The 25,962-nt window shown below is 40.6% G+C and overlaps 1 protein-coding gene across 4 annotated transcripts in view; it reads right to left on the reverse strand.

Moving 5' to 3' along the window:
- Positions 1 to 2,480: 2,480 nt before the first annotated feature.
- LOC125965704 (protein diaphanous homolog 1) overlaps positions 2,481 to 25,962 on the reverse strand; it is a 35,307-nt gene continuing 11,825 nt past the window's right edge. For 3 of the 4 annotated variants that reach the window (XM_049732175.2, XM_049726772.2, XM_049719395.2), the window contains 17 exons: positions 25,325 to 25,351; positions 24,584 to 24,748; positions 24,321 to 24,422; positions 22,995 to 23,125; positions 22,784 to 22,867; positions 22,646 to 22,709; positions 21,660 to 21,799; positions 21,477 to 21,582; positions 21,236 to 21,346; positions 20,818 to 20,936; positions 19,924 to 20,040; positions 18,045 to 18,160; positions 16,068 to 16,132; positions 15,057 to 15,236; positions 11,656 to 12,318; positions 9,636 to 9,750; positions 2,481 to 9,467 (listed from right to left, as the gene is read on the reverse strand). In XM_049732175.2, the coding sequence (XP_049588132.1) occupies positions 9,355 to 9,467; positions 9,636 to 9,750; positions 11,656 to 12,318; positions 15,057 to 15,236; positions 16,068 to 16,132; positions 18,045 to 18,160; positions 19,924 to 20,040; positions 20,818 to 20,936; positions 21,236 to 21,346; positions 21,477 to 21,582; positions 21,660 to 21,799; positions 22,646 to 22,709; positions 22,784 to 22,867; positions 22,995 to 23,125; positions 24,321 to 24,422; positions 24,584 to 24,748; positions 25,325 to 25,351 (2,418 nt within the window). In that variant the 3' untranslated portion in view covers positions 2,481 to 9,354. The remainder of the gene's footprint in view (positions 9,468 to 9,635; positions 9,751 to 11,655; positions 12,319 to 15,056; positions 15,237 to 16,067; positions 16,133 to 18,044; positions 18,161 to 19,923; positions 20,041 to 20,817; positions 20,937 to 21,235; positions 21,347 to 21,476; positions 21,583 to 21,659; positions 21,800 to 22,645; positions 22,710 to 22,783; positions 22,868 to 22,994; positions 23,126 to 24,320; positions 24,423 to 24,583; positions 24,749 to 25,324; positions 25,352 to 25,962) is intronic. The other variant, XM_049733580.2, reaches the window with a different exon arrangement.

Genomic DNA, 25,962 nt, shown 5'->3' on the forward strand with positions numbered 1-25,962 from the left:
TACAGGCAAGAAAACGAAATGAGAAAAACACATTTTAATCAGCCAGCTCTCAAAGGTATCTTCCTTGATTTAACAAATTACACTAAATACACAAACTTTCTTACAAATTACATTGCTCAAACAACTAAGTGAATGCAGCAGGTTTATATAGACTGAACCCGCAAAGTCAGCATCTGCAGATTTACCTATTCTTTTTTTTTTTTTTAATACAACAATAAATGCGAATCCACAGTTTTTTTCTCACCATTATTAAATGCCTTTTTAACCTTTGCAACGTGGGTTAGCCACCAAGTGTAACACTTTCAAGCCACTTACATTTGTGGACGAATCAGTTTTCAGAATCAGAAGACAGCAATTGGCATTGACTCATTGGAGAGCTGCTCGTCGCAAATTGGGCTTTGTGCGTGGTAATCACCTTTGGCCATAGAATTCATGTTTCAAATGTGTTGTCTAGTATTGTCTGTGAAATGCACCTTTTTTCTTTTTCTTGGGCATAGGCTCTTGTGTTGACTCCTCACTGGGCCTTTTCTCCATTGCAAATTAACTTTCCAAATCCATCTGTTTATTTGACTCATTTTGCAAGCTTGTGGATTTAATATTCGCGTCACACGACCGAAACAAGTTGACATGTGCAGCTCTACCCAGCAGTAAAGTTCAGCTAAGTTTATAGAAACAACATCAGAAATTGATATAGCAGCACAATAACCTCACCAATGAGCTCAAAAAAGTATAGCTATTTGGTATAGCTATTTATCTTTGTAACAAAACCCTTCTTTTGTCCTGGGGCAAGCTCAGCCAAGAGAAGTGGGTTGAAAAGAAAAATCTGATTTAAAAAAGAAACACACGATAAATCAAATAGACGTGGTATTAATCTAAGTGGGGAGGCAATTACTTGAGCTTCAATACTTCGAACACAACACAAGTTCAGAAATGGGCAGTCTCGTATTCCCAATGAAACACAGAAGTAGCAATTCTCCAAAGTCCAGCACACTGAACAAAAAGAACAAAACAATTTTGAGAAAAAAAAAAAAAAAGCTCTGTTAAAGTTAACTGCAATTTTCAAGATCAGTGAAGCTTTTGCGCCCCGCTGAACTGCTATCACTCCAAAGCCAACTCCCACAGTTTCAAACTTATAACTTGTTTCCCAGGATGACAAATTAGGCATGTCCGTCTTCCACTAGTAGTCCCCCAATGCCTCGCTACCGTCACCCTGCCTCGTCAGTCTCAGTTTCACCCTGCATTTAATCTGCTAGGTTACAGTGATGAGCACTTGGGGAACTGATAAAATGAGGATGAAGGAAGGGCAGAATAAGTAAAAAAAAAAAAAAAAAAAAAAAAAAGGGAGTGGTGGGTGTATGACTGAGAAATGGCCATGCATTATTGAACATAGAGTGAAGTTTTACGGGGATAGATGTGAAAGCGCGTTTAGGGAAAACCTTTTCCCTTCAGCCTCCTCACCTACCTCCTCCTTTCATTATGGTACATGCCCACTCCGCCATTCCCCTTCGCTTTCCCCATGAGGCCAGCTGCATATCTTATTCAGAGGGGAGGTTAAAAATTCAAAGCTGGGAGTGAGTAGGGAGCAGAGCGTGGGGAGGGACGCTACCTGAAACTGGGCAAAATATGAGAATGTCTGAAGGGAGTTTTGTGAAGTATTAATCTAGAGAGCGCCCTGCTTTGATTATGCATGCACGTGTGTGGCAAGGGGTGGGTGGTGATTGCAGCGGGGGAGTACGATGATGACAGGGGTGGGCGATGAATAGGAAGAGTGTGTGGAAGTACACATCCATACAGGGCAGGGTAGTGTAGCAGAATGGTGAAAAATTAAGGTGCCTTCTGGGCAAAGCAGAACCTACATCTCACATAACATGACATATGCAGATAGCGCGTAATAGAACAAGGCTTCGTCTCCAAATCCAGCCACATACACACCCAACTGAGCTGTCACAGACACAACAGAATAGCAATCATAAAATGTGTGCATTCAAGTAAAACACTGGCTCAATGCACAACACAAGAACTCCGGCATGGGAGAACACCAGGGAATGGTAAAATGCCATAAGCAGAATGTAGCAGATTAAGGGCAGAAAGTGGAGCAAGCATAGCCTCGTGTAAATGCCACTGGGTTACCCATATTTGCACTGCAGGGGCTACAAAACAAGAAACTACACCGCAATTTGCCGTCACTGGTAAAACAAAATCTTGCAATGGCTATGAATATGGAACTAAAAATATGGAGAAGTTGTGTAGTCTAGTGTCGCTAACTTCAAATGAGTAGCTGAGAACTACTATTCACCAAATTGATTGCCCCAACCAGTCAATCTGCAATGGATATATCTAGTATTGCACGGGATTGCACCAGTACCAGTATAGTATTTATGTCTAAAATGTTTCTGATTAAGCATGTCCTAATGTTTTGAATCAATAATATTTTTGTAAAAAGTTTGTCAGTTTTATTTTTGCATTGTCAAAGTAAAAAAAAATTGGTATCGTGACAACCCTCAATAAATCCCTCCTTGTTGATCATCTTTTTTTCCCTCATATAAATCCCTCCTTGTTGATCATCTTTTTTTCCTCATATGAATCTCTATCTATCAGGCAGAGAGATAAGAGAAGAGAGATGAGTAAATCTGTAGACATATGAAATGGAGGAAAGCAAATGGGGGTTTAATGCTACTAGTTTTTCAACCCTATCTTTAAAGTTATTGCTGTTTAAAGCTCCATTTTTTTATGTGTTATCAGTGACATCAAAGTTGTGTGTGTGTGTGTGTGTGTGTGTGTGTGTGTGAGTGCATGCGTGTACGTACGTGCGTGTGTAATTGTGTGCTTGTCCTACAGTCTTCAACCATACAATGATATGACACTAATATTATGACACTAAGTAAACAGAACTGCATGAAAATATGTACGTACGTACTATATCCCATTAAAGCCAATATTAAATAATAGTTCAATTCACATATTGCTGATAATGCTCGCACAGTACTTTTTGTGTTAAATAAATGTGTATGTAGTGTCTGTTCATGTAAAATTGAATAGGGCAGCATTCAATTTCTTGATGCCTGCAATCTAGCAATGTTTTAAGCGGTTCCTCGCCAGTGATTGCTCTGCATCTTTAAGATGATGGTATTTATCAAGAGTTCACGTATCAAACAGCCTTGATACGTTTGGGTACTGTGGAGCTATGTCCTACATATACACGTAAGACTCCGAAATCTCCTTCCCCATGGGTGTAGGTGGGTGTCAGGGGGTTGTGGTGGTGGGGGGTGAGGCTTGAAAAAGGAGTGAGGGTTCTGCGCCCTGCATCTGATACATGTGGCATTTACGGATAAAAGTACAAGGTCATGTTCAGCAATCCTGAATGTGCGTTCAGCACTATTTCTAAGCCTCCGTTCTCAGGGATGGGTGTGCTGGGATACTAGGCAAATGGTGATGGCACTAAAATAGAGCAGCAATGCCACTGTTGTTTTATTTGCAATTTTAAATAATCTTCAGCCGGAAGGCGGCAGCGTTGTTGGTATTTTGAGTAGAAAGTGAGATACGACCGGTGCCATCATCTAGAAGAGCGAGCATTCTAATCATACCGATGGCTTAGCTTTCTTTGATACGCCATGAATATCAAAATGAAAACACCTCTACCTTGACAAACACTCAGTGCCTCATAGATGCAGCAAAGCAAACATAGAAAAAAGCATGCATAATAAAAAGAGAGTGGGAGGAATAAGAAAACGTTGCTATGACCAAAAGAACGCAACGTGAAAGAGGAGTGGGCGGAAGGAGGTATGTATGGATTTCTTCCTTCAGACTCTCATATCCTACCATCCTACATATTTTTTTTTACCTTCATAGAATTACGATTGAATACACAGAACAGCAAACAAGTCAGATATTTAGCATCGGTAACAAGATTTTGTGCCTATCACTCATTGCCTCAATGTAATGCAGACATGCAGATTACAAAATACACAGACACATACGCTCTTAACTGCAGTTAAACTGTCATGTTGTGGAATACATTTAATGCTAATGGATGTTGCAGATTTGAAAACTGGTTGGCTTGATTGACCGGCTGTCTACTGTAGAAGAGAAAGAGTAGTGAAGAGAAGAAAGTCTCTTCTAATTCAAAAACATAATCTCCAAGGAGGAGGAACAAAAACAGCAAGGGGATTAGTAGGAACAAAGCGGTGATGCTGCAGCAGGAGCAAACTTTGTTTGACTGCATGTAAAGCAGTCGAGATGCAACGAGGGTGTCAAGAGAACGACTGGGACAAAAATTGCTTGTTTGTACGTGTGGGTATCTGTATGTGCTTATATGTGTATGCACATGCGTGTGAGCGGGTGACTGTGTGGGCACACAGATGTGTTTCAACCTGATAAGGCCTGATGAATGAGCAGCGCTTTGTGGTTCTTCCTCAATCATAACGAGATGGTGAACAGGAGAGCGCTCACAATTGCGACACCAAGAATACACAGAGGCTTAGAGATCGGGCAAAGCCAATCTAATAATGCACCACCACTGATCAGGGGGCTTAAGCAGTATACTTGGGATTTAAACTTGAGCACTAGCGCACACACAAACACCTCGATGGGTACACAAACCCATAAGGCACCTGATAAACCACAAACCTTTCATCACCATCCCAACACCTGCAACTGAAAATCCAGTTGTTGGAAATACTGTCGTCATTGCAGATACCAAGAAGAAATGCCAAAACGGATCAGCTAAAATAAATATGATTTCATTCCAAGAAAGAATTGGTATGATTGATTTTGCTTAAGGAGAGTGGACAATGCTAAGGACTAGCAAACTCTAACTTTCATACTTTTAGGCGATGTTTACACGAACTATGATTAAATGGCGGAGGACACAAAATGGAAGGTGTTGTGGGGTTTTTTTCTTGGGGTGTGGATATGTTGTTCCTGTGTTGGAAGAGTTCAGAATAAAGGTACAATAACAATAAAAAATAAAAAAAGGTCAAGGAAGATTTTCAAACCATTTGTGAATTCTCAGAGCACAGCACTGCTTCAACATCAACAATGGTAGTGTTAGAGAATAAGAAATGATATGCAAACTAAGGGGATGAGCAAAAAAAGATCACAGAGAAAGTCAAGTGCAGTATATTTTCCCAGCTATTGCATTTGTGACCTTTGAATTAACCTGTTTCTTTCTTCTGTTCCAGCCTGAATGCCTCATGATTTATTCACAAGGTCTTCCACTTAATGTTGTTTTTGGCGGCTTGATTTAGTCTCGTCTTTGTCACAAGCTTTTATTTTAGTTTCATACTTGTTTGAGTCTAGTCAGGTTTTAGTCAAATAAAAGTCTGAGCATTTTACTCTTATTTCAATTAAAGTTAGACTTGTCGATGACTATTTTAGTCTAGTTTTAGTCAAAGATAACTGATGACATTTTAGCAGAGGTGGCAAATTCATGTCCTGATGGCCACACCCCTTCCCCAGTCGACTATTATCTTTGAGCGTGACACAGCCATCAACTGCTGCCACCACCCCCCTTCAGCCCACGCTTGTTGATAATTACCGAACACGCCCCCCTCGACCATTATGATTCGGCGCTTGACGACTGCCGACCACCATCATGTCTCCCCCCAGCAAATTCTTTATCTTCTGATACAGGTACTATCGTGATCGAGGAAAATTAAACGCCGGGGATTAGCACATTTTGTGACATTTCAGTTATTTAAAATACATAAATATGTCAGGACTAAAACAAATGGAAAACATTATTTGGCAATCAAACTGACCAAAGATCCCTCCCCCCGTGTGATGTTTCAGTATGAATCGCACATTGCATTTGTTGCACTTAAAAAGACCATCAAGAAGGAATGGAGTTTGCTTAACATCTTTAATTAGCAGTGATCTTCTTTGACCAAGAATACCCTTCAGCGCACTAACAGTTCAGAGTCTACAAATGCTAATTATTTTAAGAAGATGCTGTAATGATCTAATCAACACCACCAGGCTATAATTGTCCATACCGCCTTGACCTTTAATATGCTGCATCTCTCATCCCCTTAACTGATTGGTCTAAAGCCCCCAATAAGCCAAAGGGAAACATGTGCACCTGCAATCAGACAAGGGCCCTTATTTATCAATTACTGCCTCAATGTGAAAAATGAATCGGGCAGACTTGAAAGGAAAACCAAGTAGGCTACACGAAACACAAAACCAGGAATTTGAGTTTTTTTTTTTTTATTTATTTTGGGACACGGGGAGATCAAAAGGCTTATTATAATTGTTTTGCAAATGTGGCTTAGCTGAGCCGCCTACTCTGTTGAACAAAGCACACAAACATGCGGACCCCCTCCACCAATAACCATTGCATTCTTCTGTAATAAACCCATTTGGGTTGCAAAGGCGAACAGTATAGTACAGGATTATACATTACACAGTAGGATGCTGTCATCGCACGTGAAACCATATAGTATAAAACCTCGTTCGAGTTGCGATATTCTGCCAGTGAAGAAAAATTAGGTCAACTTACTGCAACAGACCACAGAAATGTAGTAATTAAGACAGAGACAACGAGAAAGAAAAGAGCGTACAGGCTGGAGAATTGGGATATGAAAATGATCCTCCCATTATGAGGATTAATAATCTCTAACATGCTCCTGGCCTTTTTCTCTGCTTTTGTCTCCCGAGTCAAATTAATCACCAACATTTCTGCAGCCAAGCCATCGTCTTGTTCAGTGTTTTGCTTTTCTACCACTTTCTTTTGCGCATGTTCTGTTGGTAAGAGTGATGGCTGAGGTCCAGACTTCAAAAGGTAACAGCTATGTAACGCAAATAGGGAATGGAAAACCACACACTGGAATAAACCGTCTTTTTTTTTTTTCTCCGTTATAACTAATGACTATAACTGTCATTATAAAAGGCGGGGAACATAGAGTAGAATAGCAAATTAGAAAACAACAAAAATCCCAAACATAGGGATTTTAATTCAAGGTTTTCGATACATAATAGTTTACTCCAACCTCGCAGCCACATGTACTAATGTGAGCTGGGCTGTTTATCATTACATAGATTCACACCAGGTGTCTGATTACAGGCCAAAACACCCACAAAGCGCAGAGGAAAATATTGTTTACCAAAGTCACACAAAGTACATGTACAAAGAAGCAACCTGCATGAAGTCTGCAATTATGTCTGAGAATGTTCGAGACCACCCGATGAAGAGCATAGTCGTTTGCGTTTGTTATTTCCCCAAACCTCACTCAGTTTAATGACAAAGAACAAAACACATATTGCTAATAATGCCTGAGCGCCATCCTTGAATGAGCGGAAAACACCGGGAGATGATCTGTGAGTGTGTGCATGTGTAAAGTCAACAGCGGCAGCTTAATGAGATCAGGCATATTAATAGAATTTAAATGAAGAATTAAAGCAACATAATACCGCACATAACTTGCGCAACGTTTAGGAAGTGCTTGATGATGGATTCTCTCTAGATGCTCAGAGAATAATTACACACGCACCATATAATGGATGATCTGTGCCTCTGAGGAGTTTAAGTGTTGCAAACCAGACCTAAGAGGTTGTCAACATTTTGCTCTTGTCAAGTGTGTGTGTGTGTATGCGTGTGTGTGTGTGCGTGCCTGTGTGTGTGTGTGTGTGTGTGTGTGTGCGTGCGTGCGTGCCTGTGTGTGTGTGTGTGTGTGTCTGGTGATAGTACGGTAATTTGGATCGATCAGAGCAGAAATGTATGTATTCTTGGCCTTTTTCCAACATACTTGTTGGTACTCCAAATACGTTGAGCATATAGTACATGTACATCCTATGTGGTATGTCTATCAAGACCTCTTCAGGTGGTGGACATGACTGTCATCATCCCATCGCTGCCCTTCCAAAAGGTTTAAAGTCCATAAGTCATAACCTTGCACCGAGCACAGTATTCCCCAGCATGCATGTTGTCTGCGTGGGAGTGTGAGCTGTTCGCCTGGTGATGGAAAGAACGAAGGGTGGGTAAAGGTGAGCGATGGCTTGGTGTAGTGTCTGTCTGCCTTTGCGGCATAATGAGGAAAGGGAAGCGCGAGAGCAGGAGAAAGGGCACCAAGGAAGGGATAAAGAGGAATGAAGCTGGGTTCCCAAAGGTGAGGGATACAGAGAATAAGCAGGTCGAGGAAGAATGCATTAAACCTTGGAATGTACATTTAAGTAAGAGAAGGATAGATGGGGGGGGTTAAGGGTCGCTCTGCATAACTGGAGCTCTTTGCTTATAGGGCCACACAAACATGTACGCCAATAAAATGTGTGGGTTGCAATCCATTTGCACTCAAAGCACATTCTACATAAAGATGTTTACACAATCGCTTCAATAAAACCTCCAGACATTTTCAAAGGCAGACACACAAATTCAGAAAGTAATAAGGCAAAAGGACAGATACAAAGCTTGTTTGCATTTCTCCTGTTCACAATAGACTTTCTTTTTCCCTCCTTCTATTGCAAGAGCATTCAAATGTGGCACTGTTGACATTGACATTCCCTGGGGAAACAACAAACTGACTGAACGTATCCTGAACCCATCCGTAAGTATTATAAGATTCTTGGTTCCAACAAAAGTTCCAGTTTTCTGACCTCTTAGACCGTAGAATGCCAACACCGTGCACACGCGCGCAAAGACAGACAGGTGGGGGCTTATGAAAAGGGCACAGTGTCTTTATAGTCAGCTCTCAGAAAAGGGTATTAGACATCATCTGGAATAGGCGGCTGTCTTGGCCTATAAAAATGGAAGTGGTGCTATGTGGGTCATGGAAATGGGAGTGGGCGGTATTATCAAATTAAGGTGCGACAGGGGAACGTTACGAGTTGCCGTACAGGTGAATGTAGTTTGGACAGCTGCCAATTGTGACATTTTAACTGACATTAGGTGATACGATTGGCCACGTGTGCAGGTGTCCATTTGTTTATTCATGATGTGTGTGTGTGTCTGTGTGTGTGTCTATAGTAGATGAAGGTCAGATGAATGCCAACAAAAACAGCATCACGTACACGCAGTGGCCGTGAGCTGATAGTGTTTTCATTATGATATGAATATGGAGGAGTTAGAGCAGAAGGCTAAGTGACACTGTGACAAGGTGATGCTATTAGACAGGTGTGCTTGTGTGAGTGGGGAGCCCTGTGTCAGCGCTTTGCGCCAGGACAGCAGGTGGCATGAAGGGCATCGGCGACCTTCTCCTCATCTCTCATTTCACCTTCAGTACAGAGTCCATCTTTCCCCTGAATTCCAAATGTATCTGATCTATCACAAGTCATTGAGAGGATGATCCCATAAGCAGCCACGTTGCGTGTGACTTTTATATGAACTAATGTGGGGTATTGTTTTGACAGGCTGTTCAAGACCTATGCAAATGTGTGTTGTGTGTCCTCTATGCAGAGGAGAATAGTGAGATAGGCTGAGAATGAGTTTGGAAATGAAATGAGCACCTGGTTCCGACTATTCTTACCTTTAGTAGCTGATGAAAGAAGAGCAGCAGGAGGATTCAAATGGACGCATTGTGTCAGAGGGGACAAAAGAGAGGACAATGCGGGAGAAGTGAGAAGCAGGGGAAAAAAAACACTGCTGTCGCTGATTACACATAAATGATGACAGCAAATATGTAAATTAAGTCACACACACTCACTCTTAGTCTGTGATGAGAAGGCCAAGGTGAGTTTGGCAAAGAGCTCATTGTTTTCATATTTCTCCTCTTTGGCACTGGTCCAAAAGCTGTTCTCAGTAAGGTCTTCGGGTCCAATCTAAAAGGAGAAACCGATGTTAAGACACTAATATGAGACAGACAGATGGGACACCACATGCAAATAACATGAATTTTTCAGAAACCCATTCCACAATAGTTTTTATGTGAGCACCTGCCAAGTTGTGAGTTAGAAACAGTGAAGCTATAACAAAGAGGAGGCAAGGGCATTGTAGTAAGGGGGGGTGGGGGTTGAAAGTACAGAGGAATGAAGACTGAAAGGAGGAGGAAGAGAGGAAACAAGCACTCATTTTCTCTAATCTGCACACTGTCTGCACCACAAAGCAGCTTTAACTTCAGAGCTTCACTTGCAAGTCTAAAGAAATAAAGAGGGCTGCATTTTTTTCCTCCACCCCCTCTGTTTTTCATTTTCTATTCTGGTCACCATTTACAATTAACTTTGTATGTGGTTCCATCGCTTTCTCAGTGTTCTCTTTAACGAAAATACGAGAGTGAAAGCACGGGTAGTAAATTTGCAGATATCAGGCGTTTCATTATGGACAAAGCCTTAGGGAAAGGGGGTGCAGTAGGATGGAAAAGGTCAAATGGTGGGGAGAGAAAGTAATACAGGGATGAGCAAAAGGATCTCACAAAAAAGCAACAGAGCACACAAGAAGCAGGTTGAGTCATAAAAAAAAGTTAATTTAAATTACAAAAGAATACGGTCCTTTCTAGCTGCGATTTAATTATCTTTCAGCGAAGCAGTTACAAGAAGAAGGCTTATTAAAAAGCAATTTCTGTGACATCCTCGCCAAACACTCGCCAGACTGAGCAAGCTGCGGCGAGGGGGAGAGAGAGGGAAGCTAAACATTGATGAAGTCTGCTGAAGCCATTAAACAGTAGCTTGAGGCTAAAAGGAAGACAGAGGGCCATTTTGATGTTTTAACCATCACAGATGAGAGGGGGGTGCAGAGCATGAAGTATAGTCATGAGATAGATACAACAAGTATGCAAGGCTGTGCACTCTTCAAGCTCATTGTTAATGCTCAATGTTAATGTTTCAAAGTACATGCTTTACCTGCATGAGCTTAAAAAAACAGAAGTTGAGGAAACAGTAGTGTCAATTATCCCTTCCAAAAACATGTGCGGAACATACTAATTAGTCCTTAGCTCTATTTGTAACTAGTACATCTTTTTCTACAACCCTTATGTCCATACAATGTGAGCAATTTTCATTTACCCCTAAACGTACATATGTACAATACAATTTTGGATGACTTTTTAGGAAAATGTGAAAATGAGTTGTTCTCTAGAATTTCTGGTAGATGCCAGTACTACTATTATATGATGGAAGACAGTAGCAACCCTCCAATTGTTAAGTGAATGCTGACTGTCTGCGAAGACATGAAAATATTCAAATGTAAGTGGGTGAAGGAGTCTATGGGTAGAATCAGTGCAATTGAGGGCGGCTGGAAAAGTGAGTGAGCAAGATGATTTTCAGGGCGAAAATGCACACAGTAAATAGAAAACACGAAAGATATATCTATCAATAGGAGCAATTACTATCATCACTATAGCATTGACCACAACAAAAATCAGTAATTCAAACCCGAATGCAGAATGTAGATCAATTCAGTTGTATTACTCTACACAGTATATTGTTCAATTTTTCTTTATAATTTTATCATAATTTGGAATGTTGTGATGGAATCAATTTAAGTCTGGATTGAATTCATTTACTTGAACATGCTTCCCGTGAGTAAATAAATATGACAATAACCATCTAGCCAGTGAATGTTCAACTTTTTACTTGCATTGCCCCTTTTATTACGAGCATAGTGTTGTTAGTAAATTTCATTTTAATAACATTACAAAACTGCCCTGTGAGAGTGTCTTCTTGAATTATATTATTAATTGGAGGCACACTTGTAGTGTATAAATATTGCATAAATGACTTAAATATGACCTTGCTCCAGTTGGCTCTCTTCAGTTGCACTTCAGGCTTGTAGTCCTTCTTAGGCTGAAGGCCAAATGGCAGTTGAACTGGTGCAGGGGCTCCCCCCCAGGCTCCCATGGCTAACGGTGGAGGTGGAGGCATACCAGGACCTGGAGGTGGTGGAGGGATACCAGGACCACCTGGAGGCGGAGGTGGTGGGGGAGGTCCCATCCCAGGCAAGGGTGGAGGAGGTGGCGGCCCTGGTGGTCCTGGCATGCCTGGTAAGGGTGGGGGTGGTGGGGGACCCGGCATGCCTGGCAAGGGTGGTGGTGGAGGGGGGCCTGGCATGCCTGGCAAGGGTGGTGGTGGTGGGGGGCCTGGCATGCCTGGTAAGGGTGGCGGTGGTGGAGGGCCTGGCATGCCTGGTAAGGGTGGCGGTGGTGGAGGGCCTGGCATGCCTGGTAAAGGAGGCGGAGGAGGAGGCATGCCGATTTGTCCGGGTAGAGGAGGTGGAGGTGGCGGTGGTGACATGCATGCATGGCCTGGCAAGGGTGGGGCAGGAGGTGGTGGAGGCATACCCCCTATCTGGCCAGGCACTGGTGGTGGAGGTGGCACGCCAGGCATTGGCACAGGAACTGTAACTGTGACAACTTTGTTCTTCGCCTCTTCTAGATCTTTGGAGAGTGATTCAATCTGAAGGAAAGGAAGAATGCTCCATCATGAATACCATTAGTATTAAGCCATGTATTATTATGTTTAATTATCACTTGTCTGCTTCATAGTCCATTAAATCTTTATTCCTGGCAAATTCTGCTGCGTTCAAGTGATGGGCATGCCAATATAGTGATTAGATTAAGCGGCACAAAAGAAAGAAACAGAGTTGACATGTAAAGGGATTAAAGTCTAGGAAGAACAGGGTGTAGAGAGATGAGAGGAGAATGGAGGACAGGCATAGAAAACGGCTAGGGGATTAAGTCCTCAAAGAAAGTATGAAGAGTTGGGGTGGTGGTGGCAAACAAATATAAATTGATAATAAATAATAACCCTTTTTGCCTAATATGCTAACATACCTGATTAAAACAAACTCAATACATTTTCTAAACAATGATGATTTCATATGCATGTCCATGTGTGGTCATGATAAAATTAAGGTTAAAACAAATCAAGTGTGTATATCTGAAAGTCATGATACTACATTTATTTACATGTCAGAATGTGAGGCATGTCAAAATGTAGGCAGCTTGATGAAGAGTGTTGTTTCATCAGATTTTGAATAGATGACAGTAACAGACTTTAAGAGCCTCTGAGGCAAGCTTCCATAATGAAGCGGCAGATGAAGAGTTGGGCGTCGCATCAAACAGAGGGATGTCTGAATATGAAGATATCTTTGGTGGGCAGTGTCTCAAACAGAAATAAAAGGGAGCCATCTTAGTTTGAGAAGCCTGTTTGATGTTGATGTGTTGGACAACTCTGTGAGCATGTGCACGTGTTTGGGCTTTTGAGTGGCATGATGATGATTCTGCTGGCTCTGAAAACTTGGATAAATCTCATTTTGGAGTCCAAATATAAAGGCTCACAAAGGCATGACACACTGGAAGAAAATTATGTGGTGACACACACAAGCACGGCATCAAATTGTTCTGGGTCACTGGCAATGTTAGTGAATTCTAGATTGGGTATCAGAGTGCAGCAGAATACAGCTGGTCGAGCAGCGGGGTAGTGACAGCCAGGAAAAAAAAGTTTTCACACATTGTCCAGTAATAAGTGCCATTTTGCAGCCCAACAGTCGTTACAAGTCATGCCACACTAATAGTTGGTGTGAGGAGAACTCTTATAACCACAATGGAAGATTAAATGAGATTTCAGATGGATATAGAAAAGTAATTTTTGTTCCATGGGTATCACTTGTAATTAGCTGGATTTAGCCCTCTTCAAAACATCCTCTCACTGTGCCCCCGCTCTTCAAGAGAAACTTGTCATTGTTGAGTAAATCATTTAAAACCGCAGGGACGCTCGTTCCTTAGGTGGGTGCAGTCATTTGGCAGATAGTACAGCTCGACAACATTACTTCTGTCTGAGCACAAAAAAAGTGTCAATTCTTACAAATTAACCATTGGTTGGTGGTGTACGTATATTTAAGCTCAAAAGGGCCTTGTTTGAAATGATGTACCTCACAGTAAGTGTTCTCCATTACTTTTGATTTTATCTCGATTTTTACAATCACAAATGTGGCATTATTTATGAGTAATGAAGACACGAAGAAATGTTAATTATTTATCTTGCCCAACCACAATGCACTTGAAATAACATCAGCAACAGAATTGTAGAATTTCAGCCTCGACTTAAGAGGTTTCACAAAAACACGGCCTTCACAATTTAGGGATTAAAGTAATTTAAGTGGAGAACATTGACTTGGCTTCCGCTTGCAAAGACCTATTCCATTATCCTCAGTAGCATAAGAAACTTGCAGCATTTTGACGTAGGCAAACTATTCCTGGAACCTGCACAGTCGTCCCTTATTTAACATAATCTTCTTAATTTACCTGGTTTGCGCTTCAAAGTTGGATGCTTTATCGCAGTTCCAGTTAGACATCTAAGAAGTATTCTAAATGACCCGAATACTTATTGCGCTGTTAAATGACCTAGCCATAGCAATTTTAGGTTATCTTAGAATTTATAGCATGGCTTCTCCATCTTTTCTCATCTTCCCTTTGTATGATACTTTTCAGAAATGTACGGTAGCTTATTTGCTGCCACACAGGCCACAATGATTAATTTGCAAACTGATTTGCTGATCGTAGTTGGTTACTCTCCACTGTAATGCATTTACAGCCAGATTTCTGTGACTCTAAAATTAAAATCCACCATTCAGCTAGACCAGTGGTTCTTAACCTTGTTGGAGGTACCAAACCCACCAGTTTCATATGCGCATTCACCGAACCCCTCTTTAGTGAAAAATTAAATAGTTTTTTTCGAATTCAAGATATAGGCGTTTTGTTTTTTCCTGGTGCACAAAATGAGCCGTGCATGAACATCACCTTGTTCAAAGAACAAAACCAACACAATGCCTGAAATCACAACAACAAATTACATACCTGCAAATCAGTGTGACTTCTGCTGTTGCCTTTGCGAGACCACTCATCACGAATTTACACGATAAATCAGGTGTGTTCGAACCTCCGCAGTGGAGGCTCTTCCGAACCCCTTAGACCGACTCACCGAACCCCGAGGGTTCGCTCGAACCCAGGTTAAGAACCACTGAGCTCGACCAAAAAAAGTGAACCGAGACATGACAAAGGACGACTGAGAGGAAACATAACTGAGAGGAAATGACAAATGAATTTTGGCATAAATATTTTTAAAATCCCAAACCAATGTCATTTTCATCACTGTCACTCGAAGACAACAAAGGTCAGTGAGCCCTCGTGTACCTGCTGCTGCAGAGTGCTAAGCTGTAGCTGCAGACCCTTGTTCTCCTTTTCCCGCTCATCCTTGGAAGACGCCAATTGTTCCTTTTCTTGACTCAGCTCTTGCAGCTTCTGTTCATAGTCGCCCTCGAGTTTCTTCATCTCCACTTGCAACTCGTGGCGTGCGGTCAACTCTGCATCCAGCTAATGCACATGACAAAAGGCAATGATAGGGACAGTCTTTAGGCCTCGTGTTATGGCAGAAATGCACTTTGATTGCTGCAGTTTGTCCAGGTCCTGTCATAATGACTTTGGAGGCTTCAGCAGAAACATACAGAGATACAACCAGAATAATTTTACCAATAAATATAATTGTTAATATTGTAAACATTGAAGAATCCGTGTTTATATTAACTCCTAGGACACTTTGTTCATACAATACCGACGGAAAAACATGAAAATATTAGAACTCTTAGGCTGTTCACTTTGCAGGCAGCAGATCCTTTAGGCCGGCCGTCAGTTTCCTGACAGCCTCATGCCTAATTCCTGCCAAAGACCGACTGCAATTACCCATCACATACACACAACTTAGAGCTAATATGTGTGGGTGGCCACTGACAAAAATGTGTGCTGTGTGTGTGTGGATTTGTACAATGCATATGATCCAGTGTGTGACAGTCTGAATGAGAGCTAGTTTCAGCTCCCTCTGCAATTATCCCGTCACTGGGACGGAAACATTAGCGTAGCAGCACACCGCAATTAAAGCATTTAGCCCCTTATGCGAGGGTGTGTGTGATGTTAGTCTTTAGGTGTATTTTTGTGTCTAATTGCTGTCAAGCGTGCATGCATGCGTGCACGAGCACACACTCCATTCCTTTTATCATCTTCTGCCCCCCCCCCCCCTTATTTGTCAGACGATGTCAGTCAATACTAGCCGCACAGAATGTTATTAAATCCTGCTATACAATATTGGTGAGGAGGAAATCTATTTTCTTCTGCTTGTACGTAATGCGAATTGATGCGTGTGCATTGCACCTTTTTCTCGAGCTCAATAGCTTTGGCCTCACTGGTTTCCACTTTGGTTTGGTCGACCATGTTGTCTGTAAATAAACAGAAGGGGGAGGTGAGAGAGGCGAAATACCAACAAAATATGTGGTCATTTAGAGACTATACAGTTAATATTCATAAAACTGAATTTTTTTACCGTAAGGTAAACTAAACTGACAACATAAATGTGGATGAGTCAAAGTAATGATTGATCTAAAAAGATAAATAAATTATAGAGTGAGGTGAGAAGGGCACTGGGTGACTAGCAGGGTCCTCAAAGAATAAATTGCAGGGTCGTCTAAGAATAAATTGCAGGGTCTACAGGTGGTTCAGTGCTCAAGGACTTATTGAACAAGTTCCGTAAAAGGGCTAATTAATATGAATAATGAATGCCCTAGAGGGGCCGGATCAAAGACAGCTGGATGAATCCGATAGTAATGACAGACACGCTGTAAAAACTTCAAATGGAGAGGAAAATTATATAAATGCACAAAAAAATGAAGCATGCAGAATGGGGAGTGCATAATGTGGGAGCGTTTCTGCAATGACACAATGGCTTCCGGGTAAAAAGAAACTGTGCAAGTTAATCCAGTGCAAGTAAGGTAGAGCAAAATGGGAAACACATTTTGTCAGAATATCACAATAATTTAACAACCCACAAACAGATTGCACATTTGTGTCACGCTTTTTTCATGGTTATTGGATATATAATGGAGGAGGGATTCTTCTGTCATGGTGGCAAGGCTAAATGGGACAAACTTCGAATAGAGAGCACTGGGGGAGATAGAATGTAGGGAGGGAAACTGTGCTGAGTTTCAGAGTTCAAAGAAAAACACTTAATAATGCATGCGGGGCAGAATTGGGCTGCTTTCCACTGATAATAACTGTGGCAGCCTTAAAGGAGGCCAGACAGGCTCGGTGTGTATGTGTGTGTGTGTGTGTGTGTGTGTGTGTGTGTGTGTGTGTGTGTGTGTGCGCATTTAGACGCGATGCAATTAGACCCTCTTCAGTGAACAACTGAGACCTGCTCATAAAGGACTATTGAACTCATCGCCTGCTCCACTGCTGCACTTATTTTGTTGACTATGACAGTTTCCCTCCCTCGACAGCATATTGAGGAGCCATGTTTAAAAAGTGCCATTTTCCCACCTGAAACGGTCACAAAGGCAATATGACAGAAAATATTTGCATACTTCATTTATAAATTATAATTTAAGAAAAATGGCAATCACACACTCAATTAGTGCTAATAATGACACTCCATTTTTTTTTTTTTTAATATTAGCTGGGCTGTCTGCTTCACAGTCCTAAGGCTTTGGATTCCCAATGAGAGGCATTCATGGTCTCCTTGTGCTTGCATGTGTTTTCTCCCAATACTGTGATAATGATACCACTGCGGCAAACTCAAAGAAAACTCTGTGCCACGTATTGTAAAAAATAAATATAGTAGTATGTCGGTCAGCTCCAACAATTGAGAGTGTGGAGTTGTTCTTTCGGGAAAATACATGAGAGATCATGTCATGTGCGAGAAGAATTTTACAAGAAATGCTTAAAAAAGCAATAACAACTTTGTTACAATTATCCAGGTGTGTCGCAGATGTAATACTGCAAGACACCAAGTTATGCTATATTTGAGTGTAACACTGACTTTTCCCTGTAGTGTACATGAAGTGTTGCGGTGGCAGAATTTTCTCTCTGGTGTCACCGTGTGGTGTGTCTGAGCTGCTGCACAATTCACACAGTGACACCACAGTTGGAGTGAGCAAATCGGCCTTGAATTCAAGATTGATGAGGTTTCTCTAAACCTTGAGTTATTTCACATCTGACTGTGCAAGTGAAAAACGCATAAATGCCAGTCAACACATTCCAATGAAGTTCTCGGTCCATTTCATCAACATCAAATTACTATCCCAAGAAATGTATTAGGGAGAAGCAGGTTTTGTGGTGCATTTTCTCACAACTTACCAATTAAGGTTTCAATGTTGAGCCTGATATTGCGGCACTTAAAGTCTGGGTCTGCTCCATTCCTGTGAAGCACGATCTGAGCAATACACTCGTCTATTAACTTGTAGTACTGGGGCCTGAGGGAAAGAGTGACAGATTGACAAAGCAATGATTAGAAGAAATGGAAAGACTCTAAAGGGGGGGAAGGTAGAAAAGTGTCTGGCAATTGGACATGATTCTGCTACATCTCATGACAATTATTGGAATTGATGGTTTTCATAAGCCCAGTATGGCCTCGTTAGTTACTGCATGGAGACAAACAATAGAAATTGAGAGCAGACTTGGAAGGAGCAAGTACAAACATTTGCGAAACGTAGGTGTCAGTTTGTTTTTTGCCCTCAAATGGGAATTGAAATGTGCCACCATACAACAGTTTCACTTTATGTATACTTTTTGGCGGTGTGTTTGCTGGCACTGCGTCTCATCAACTCAGCTCAACTTCAACACTCCATTTTGGAAGGGTCTTATTCCTTGACCCCATTACATGCAGCCATATGTTATTTATTGTGTCTGCCTACCTTTCTTATTGACTCGGTCTTAGCAAGACATATTCTCCACTCCGTGGCTATACTTCAGTGTGGGTGTATGTGTGTTTTCTGCAAAACTACAGATTTAAGCGTGGAGCGAGAGAGACACCTAGTGTCATTTTTTGAAAACTGTAGTTAGAATCAGAATCACACTAATATGACATCTGTCTTGACATTCCTCCCCAAGGGTCTGCCTTACAGTGTACTTCCACTCCACCTGCACTTTGTTTTCATCAATGTAATTAAGAAGTGTATATTTCCCACAAACTAACACTAGCAGCTGCCACCCGCAAGCCTAAATCCCCGTCTTTTGAGGCGCATATATAGCCCACCTGTGCTACATTCCACTGAGCCACCTGGAAGGAAATATTTCAATCACAGTATTTAATTGTTTGTGTTGGTAATTCACTCGTGCATGCAGCAATAAAACATCTACATCTGCTGTGTCAATCAATAATTATATCTTGCTTTGCCCTACCTTTTTATTGTAAGAGCTTCGGAAAAAGAGAGAACAGCATTAGTATTTTGGGGGTGTATAGGTGCTCATTGGCATTATAATGGAATTGGAATATAATTTCATACGTTTAGAATAACGGCCCAAAAAAAGATGGGTTTTTTTTCTCTTCAAATTCAAATTCTTTTTCTCACACTACAAGCTTTGATGTTTTTTTTCTAATTATTGTTACATTCTTTGTGATGAGCCAGTGAAGGATATGAAGTTCGAATAGTTTTTTTTTTTTTTGGGGGGGGGGGAAAGGAATGTTTAAAGGAATGTTCTTGCCTGCATGGGTGTGGTCCGATTCTTGTGTGCAATTCATGAACTAATTTATAAAACAAATCACGACATAAGTTAGTTTAGAAGTAAACTACTAATAAACATTTGAACCTCTTGGGACATGTATTCATTTAAAATGGATTATAAATAAATACATAAACACCATAGTCTGTTAGCAATAACAAAAGCAAACAAGACCACTTGGTCATGAGTAGTATTAGATGGAACAGCACAAAGGGGAAGAAAAAATATGCAGCCGCAGGTGGTTGGCAGGTGCAGAGATTATGATCTGTTGCTTCTGCCGTGATCTTCCTGTTTATTTCACAGCAATCACACCCAGCTCAATATGACAACACTATTCCACGTTTCATATCAGATCTCTTGATATGCCAAACTGAAATTTCAAAAGCTGGCTTCTTGTTTAAAAAAAAAACTACCACAAAGACAATATTACAGTTTTAATATGTAGATGTGTGAACCATATTATGAACAAGGAGAGTATGACCGTGAAAAGTGTGTGTGTATACGTGTGCACTACCTGGCCAAATAATCATTGCGGATCAGCAGGAGGTGCTGCATCAGGGACAGGAAGTTGCTTTCAGCTTTGGAGTCCTTCACTGTGTTGACCAAAATGTCAAACACTTCCCTCACATCACTAAAACAAATCCAGTTAAGGCTACATCTCTATATTGTCACGTCAGACGCTCATTCTGCAAATGGATCTACTCGCAATAAATTTATGAAAAGTAAACTCGAGCTTTCATCCAATCTATGTCTCTCACCTCTCTCTCTCACACACAAGCACACAAGCATACACGCACACATTCACACACACACACACACATCTTCTTAGTTAAATTTGTGTTTATCACATGTGATGCATTGTGTCTGGAGTGCAACAAAAAATACAGCACTGTAAACTGAATTACAGATTTAGGGATTATAATCAGTCCGATAAGTAACAATAATAAAAATGTTAAGATCATAAAGGGAACATTTGAGACACCTGGTGCTGAAAACTGTAACTGCCAGTTGTAGCAAACGCCATCAACAAGAAATATTTACGTGCACAAGCATGATTTGACTGCATTTTTTAGCAGAGTATCCATTTGAAATAATTCAAGAGACTACTTTCTAGAATAAGAGTAATTGAAGTGATTTCGGATTAACACTTTTGAGGCAGTGAGCTTTCAGGTCAGCTGCATGACTAATGCATGCCTGCAGGATGGCAAATGTCATGACTCAATTTAAATGTAAAAAAGCATGCTAGACTAATTATAGCAAGTGTGACTCCTATAAGCATTGGTCTATGAATAGAACAGTCAGTTTGAAAAAGTAAGGACAAGTACAATTATCGCATGGATTAAGTAATCTCTCTTTTGTTAGCAAAGTCAATACTAGGCCCTGACGCCACTTGGACCTAAAAGGATATTCCATCTCAATGCGGATGTCATCGAGGCGTGCTTTAAGGTCCTCTGAGTCGTCTTCGGCCTGCTCATCAAAGACTGTCAGTTGGACCTTCAGCTCTTCATTTTCTATTGTTCGCACCTCCTGTAAAAGCAGAGGTGAAAGAAGTCAAATGAAACATTTTATTTTATTTCATGTGTTTACCAAAACTGAACTTTTGCTTAAAATGCAGAGAGAGAGAGAGAGAGAGAGAGAGAGAGAGAGAGAGAGAGAGAGAGAGAGAGAGAGAGAGAAAGAGAGAAAGAGAGAAAGAGAGAAAGAGAGAAGAGAGAGAGAGAGAGAGAGAGAGAGAGAGAGAGAGAGAGAGAGAGAGAGAGAGAGAGAGAGAGAGAGTGAGTGAGTGAGTGAGTGAGTGAGTGAGTGAGTGAGTGTACTTTGTGTACCTTTAGACAGTCTCTGAGTCCTAATCTTAGAAGTTCAGAGCGAATATGGATCCGAAAGTCCAACTCTTCTCCTCGACTGATCAGTGCATTGATTAGCTGCATGCATCCACCCTGGGAGAAAAAAAAATACACAATGAGATGAAGCGTCAATAACCCTTTCAAAAACACACACACGCACAACGTAGCAGATGCATTATGGTGTGGTGTATTGCCATTTATCAAGCAAGTCTGACTTTTCTACCTTCAGGGCAATGCTGGAACTGTTCATGCCAGCCAAAAGAAGTTGGAATCTTTCAATGTCCTGTTTCTCTGCCTCCTCTGTGATGGCCTCGAGAACACGCTCATGACTGCAGAAAAATAAACATTAAACATTTTGCTCCTATCTGTGGTTATATGCGTATACTGTACTATACAAACTTCTTACAGATTATCAGAGTGTTCCAATATGGAGATGGCAGAGAGCAGCTTGACAGCATCCACCATCATATGAGGCAAACTGGGATTAATGGCTCTGACCAGCAGAGGAATGCCCTCGTCTGACTCCAGCATGGATTTTAAACCGTACTAAAGAGAAGGAGACAACAAATGAGATAGCTGAATAGTTGTGAAATCAATAGATTTGCATATCACTGGTGTTGGGTGGAATCCCTGTAACCACAAAATCATCACTGTTCAAGAGTTCACCAAATCGGCATGTTTGTTCAACCATTAACATTGCATTGTCCAAGAGAGCAAGGCATTATGAACACATTATGCAAGTCGATAATTGTAAGGGAGGGGGGAAAGAAAAAACACCTATATGTGCAGACTGACCAATACTATAGCTCAAGTGAAAAAAAAAAAATAAATCAACCAAATTGATATTTCAATTGATGTAGTGATTCTCAATTGGTACGCAGTCTCCCTCTCGTGGGAACCAAAAGAATCAATGACTTAAATGTTGATTGCATGGTATTTTTTTTTCATCTGGTGCAGGACAGCATTAATTTTTTACATACAATACAATTTGCAATTAAGATTTTTAAACAGTGATTCAGGTGCAATTTTGAATAACTTTTTTGTTTATTCAAGCATTAAGTGCATTTTTTCTTCCTATTTGCGCAGTGTAAATGTTCAAACGGTACAGCATGTTACACTAATAATTATTAAAAAAAATGCAAGAATTAAATCTCTGACTCGTTTTAAATGGTCTTTCTATTAAGATGGTACCATGAAAGTCAAATACTTTTTGAACGTTTGAGAACATGTTGAATACATTTTTGCTTTTATATTTGGAATAATCGCACCTTCCAGTGGAGGAAATGCCAAACAACACCTCTGAGAGAACAACCGTTATTTGTTCCATCATGGTTTCATAGCAAGGCAAACTTCTATTGACTTAAAGGCCAACCCTACTACAACAAGTCTTACCTTATTGTTCATGAAGGCTTTGAGACAGCGTATGATCTCATGTTGACATTTCACTCCCATCGATCTAGGAGGATGACATATTAATCCATACAATGTTTGCATAAACACTTGCAACTCACTGAGGTTTGTGAATCTTACGAGTTATCGTCCTTCTCCTCTTGCAGTCTTCTGAGCAGATTTAACAGAAGCGCCAGGCCTTCATTTCCAAAATTCTGCACCCAACTACAGGACACAATACCACTTGATTCGCAACATTTATTTCATACGGTGTGTATTTGTCCAATTATTTATATTGTAGTTAAAAACACCAAATTAATCCGGACACAAAAAGTATAGATAGGCGCATCACCTGACAGGGTTATTATTGAGCGAGACCCGCAGAGATTCCAGACAACTCAGCAACTGTGAGTCCCGGTAGTCTGACCTCAACTCCTGTATATACATCATGGCTGACTTGGAGCTTTCTTTCTGGTCTTGGCCCTGATGAACAAACGGCAAGAAAAGAGACAGTGAGACCAGTGTATTCAAATGTTCTAACTGGTTGAACTTTGCATTTTTCAACAATAACGGAGTCATTTGAAGTATAGCAATAAATGACATGTAAATTCTTTCTTATGATGTTAATAAGACTAGATGAGCTATTTCATAAGCATCATTTGGATCTGCAAGTTCTTCTATAGCTCAGCAGAGAGTGTATTACACAACTACAATGGCTAAACCAATCATGTATTCCATAGTGTACTTAATTGATCTGTGTAAGTTTGTAATTCCATCAATTTAGTAGCTTTTTTTTTTTTTGCCTGACAGTCATGCATTCATCGCAGGGGTTATGTTCTAAACCCCCTTTCCCCGCAACAGACAAACACCTCAGAAACGGTACCGGAACATTTTTTTATTATTTACTGAATAACATATTTCAATGCTTATGACCATTGCCACACTCACTTGTTCGTTTCCCATACTCTTAAAGAGTATACACTTTCTATTAGGTATTGAATACTTTTAGGGTTGATTTTATCGTGATCATCCCATCAATTCTAGACTAAATGCATAAACATGGATTTTACATACATAATGGAAATACAAAATGTGTTTGAGGTGCAAGTATGCCTTTTGTCCACATGAGGTCGCAATTGTCGTATTCAACACTGTTGTTAGTAACATTGACTATGAGTGAGGAGGAGCTTGGCGTGTTGTGTGACCTGTGAGTCAAAGAGCACACAGCCTTGGCAGCTGTCTGCTCAGCTCATCCATGAACAAGCTTGTGCAATGTTTATTTGGTTGCTGTTGGTTCATTGAAGCGACTGAAAGCGCAACAGCGGCTATGACTGTCCTTGACTACTTTTGGGATGTGTATGACAATTTATTCTAACTAACAGTGGCAGTCTATTTAGTTAACCAACAATGTTTACTCTACCGGAGACGTGCAGTTGTGGAAGCCAGTTCTTGTTCTGATAAACATATTGCGCTCTATTTACTGTTAATGAGGAATAATGCTCACTGTAACACAATCATTTGCATAATGGTGAGAAATCACTAAAATAAAATTAGGTATGGCCAATTTTAAAAGTTGAAAATTAAAAAGGATGAACTTTGAGAGTTGTATTGAATTTTAATGATCAAGAGCTGCTGATTAAATTAATTGACTTGAAATTGATTTTGTTTGTTTACTGACCGCTTTAGAGGTGTGCAGGTACTGGGAGACCATTTCACGTTTAATTGCAATGCTTTTTTCCCTGAGAGGCTGCTGCTTCTCCTCATTCAGGTTCATATCCACCTAAACAACATAAACAAGATTGATCAATCACATGACACTGTGGTGTCACATTTTAGTAAAAAAGACATTAAAAGATAGTAGACACAAAAGATAAACCAAACTAGAGTTCATGACACCATATGCTGCTTTTGTACACTTATCATTGAGGCACGCTTTCTCACCAGCATCTGTTCAAAAAGTTCCAGGACATATTCATCCGTGTGGTCGTGCAGCATGGCGCTGGGAGCGTGGATTTCATAGTTGGCGGCTGCAGAATGACGCTGACCTGGTACATGGCTCAGCTTCTCCTTGTCCTTCTTCATCCTCATGCTGGTGAAGCGTTCCAACTACATTGGCAGGCAACATAGCACAAGTTACATTGGGGAGTTGGGAATGAAAAGCTGCCATCAAACAATCCCTAATCAACTTATGATGTCACAACGGACTTTGTCAGTAAATATAAATGTAAAAAAAATATCAATAATGTGTTAAAATAACTTTCTGGATGTTTTGTGCGTCAACTATGATCTTATTTCAATAACTTCAGTAAATTGATTAGGGATTATAACATTGACCACGTCAAACTGCCTAATAAAATCAATATGCTGATAGAACATGCAAGTGCAGAGCAATTGTTAATAAACACAAGTACTAATTTCCCTTGCGTGCACACAGTGTATGCATCGTTGACTGCTGGGAAATTAGTTGTATCAACTTGCCAGTAGTTAAAGTGCACGTTCAAAAGCATGCACACCCAAAATGAGCACACTCGACAACAGGTATGTTGATGAACACATGTGTTAATACATTGTGGATTAGATTGTGGCAAACAAACAGTGGCAAGATGAGTTTGTTTATTCACAGACGACAAGATGAATGACGCAAGCACACTGGTGTCGGTGCCAGATAGTTAGAAAACCTACCTCATCTGGAATCAGGCGTTTCAGTGTCTAAGGACGAGGAATGGGGCAAAAGGGAGGAAATCACCATAAAACGAGATAAGAAAGATAAAACAGATGTCAGAAGGAAACCATGACAACAAGGGAGGCATATTGAGTGAGAGAAGGAGAAATTTTCAACTAGACAGAATTCATTGTTGTCGAGGAAAGAATACAGAAAACACTCGTATCTTAAGTCATTCAGTGATTGAAAGGTGGAGGCTTTGTGACAGGGTTACACTAGTGTTAAATCTAAAAAAAACAGTCATAAGTAGAAAGTAATACATTGAAATTACAGTAAAGAATCTTAAAAATGGCAATTATACACACCAGAGTGATCTCCGAGTGTCTTAATGGTAATTAATATTAGGGGCATTTTGTGTGTGCGTAATAACCAATCCTGTCCACAGGGTGTCAGGCTACACATACAAATGTTCATCTGGACTGCGCCTCATTGACGTCACAAACGTTTCCCTCAAGGCAGACATTTACCTCAAATGTCCCCAATTTGAATTGATTAGTAAATTTGATTGTGGAAATTTACTCAAACCCCAAATCAAGAAATTTACATACAAATGTAGACCAGCACTGCTTGACTTTGCAAACCACATGACCAAAATATA

This window comes from Syngnathus scovelli, chromosome 1 (assembly GCF_024217435.2).
Source record: "Syngnathus scovelli strain Florida chromosome 1, RoL_Ssco_1.2, whole genome shotgun sequence".
Taxonomy (NCBI): domain Eukaryota; kingdom Metazoa; phylum Chordata; class Actinopteri; order Syngnathiformes; family Syngnathidae; genus Syngnathus; species Syngnathus scovelli.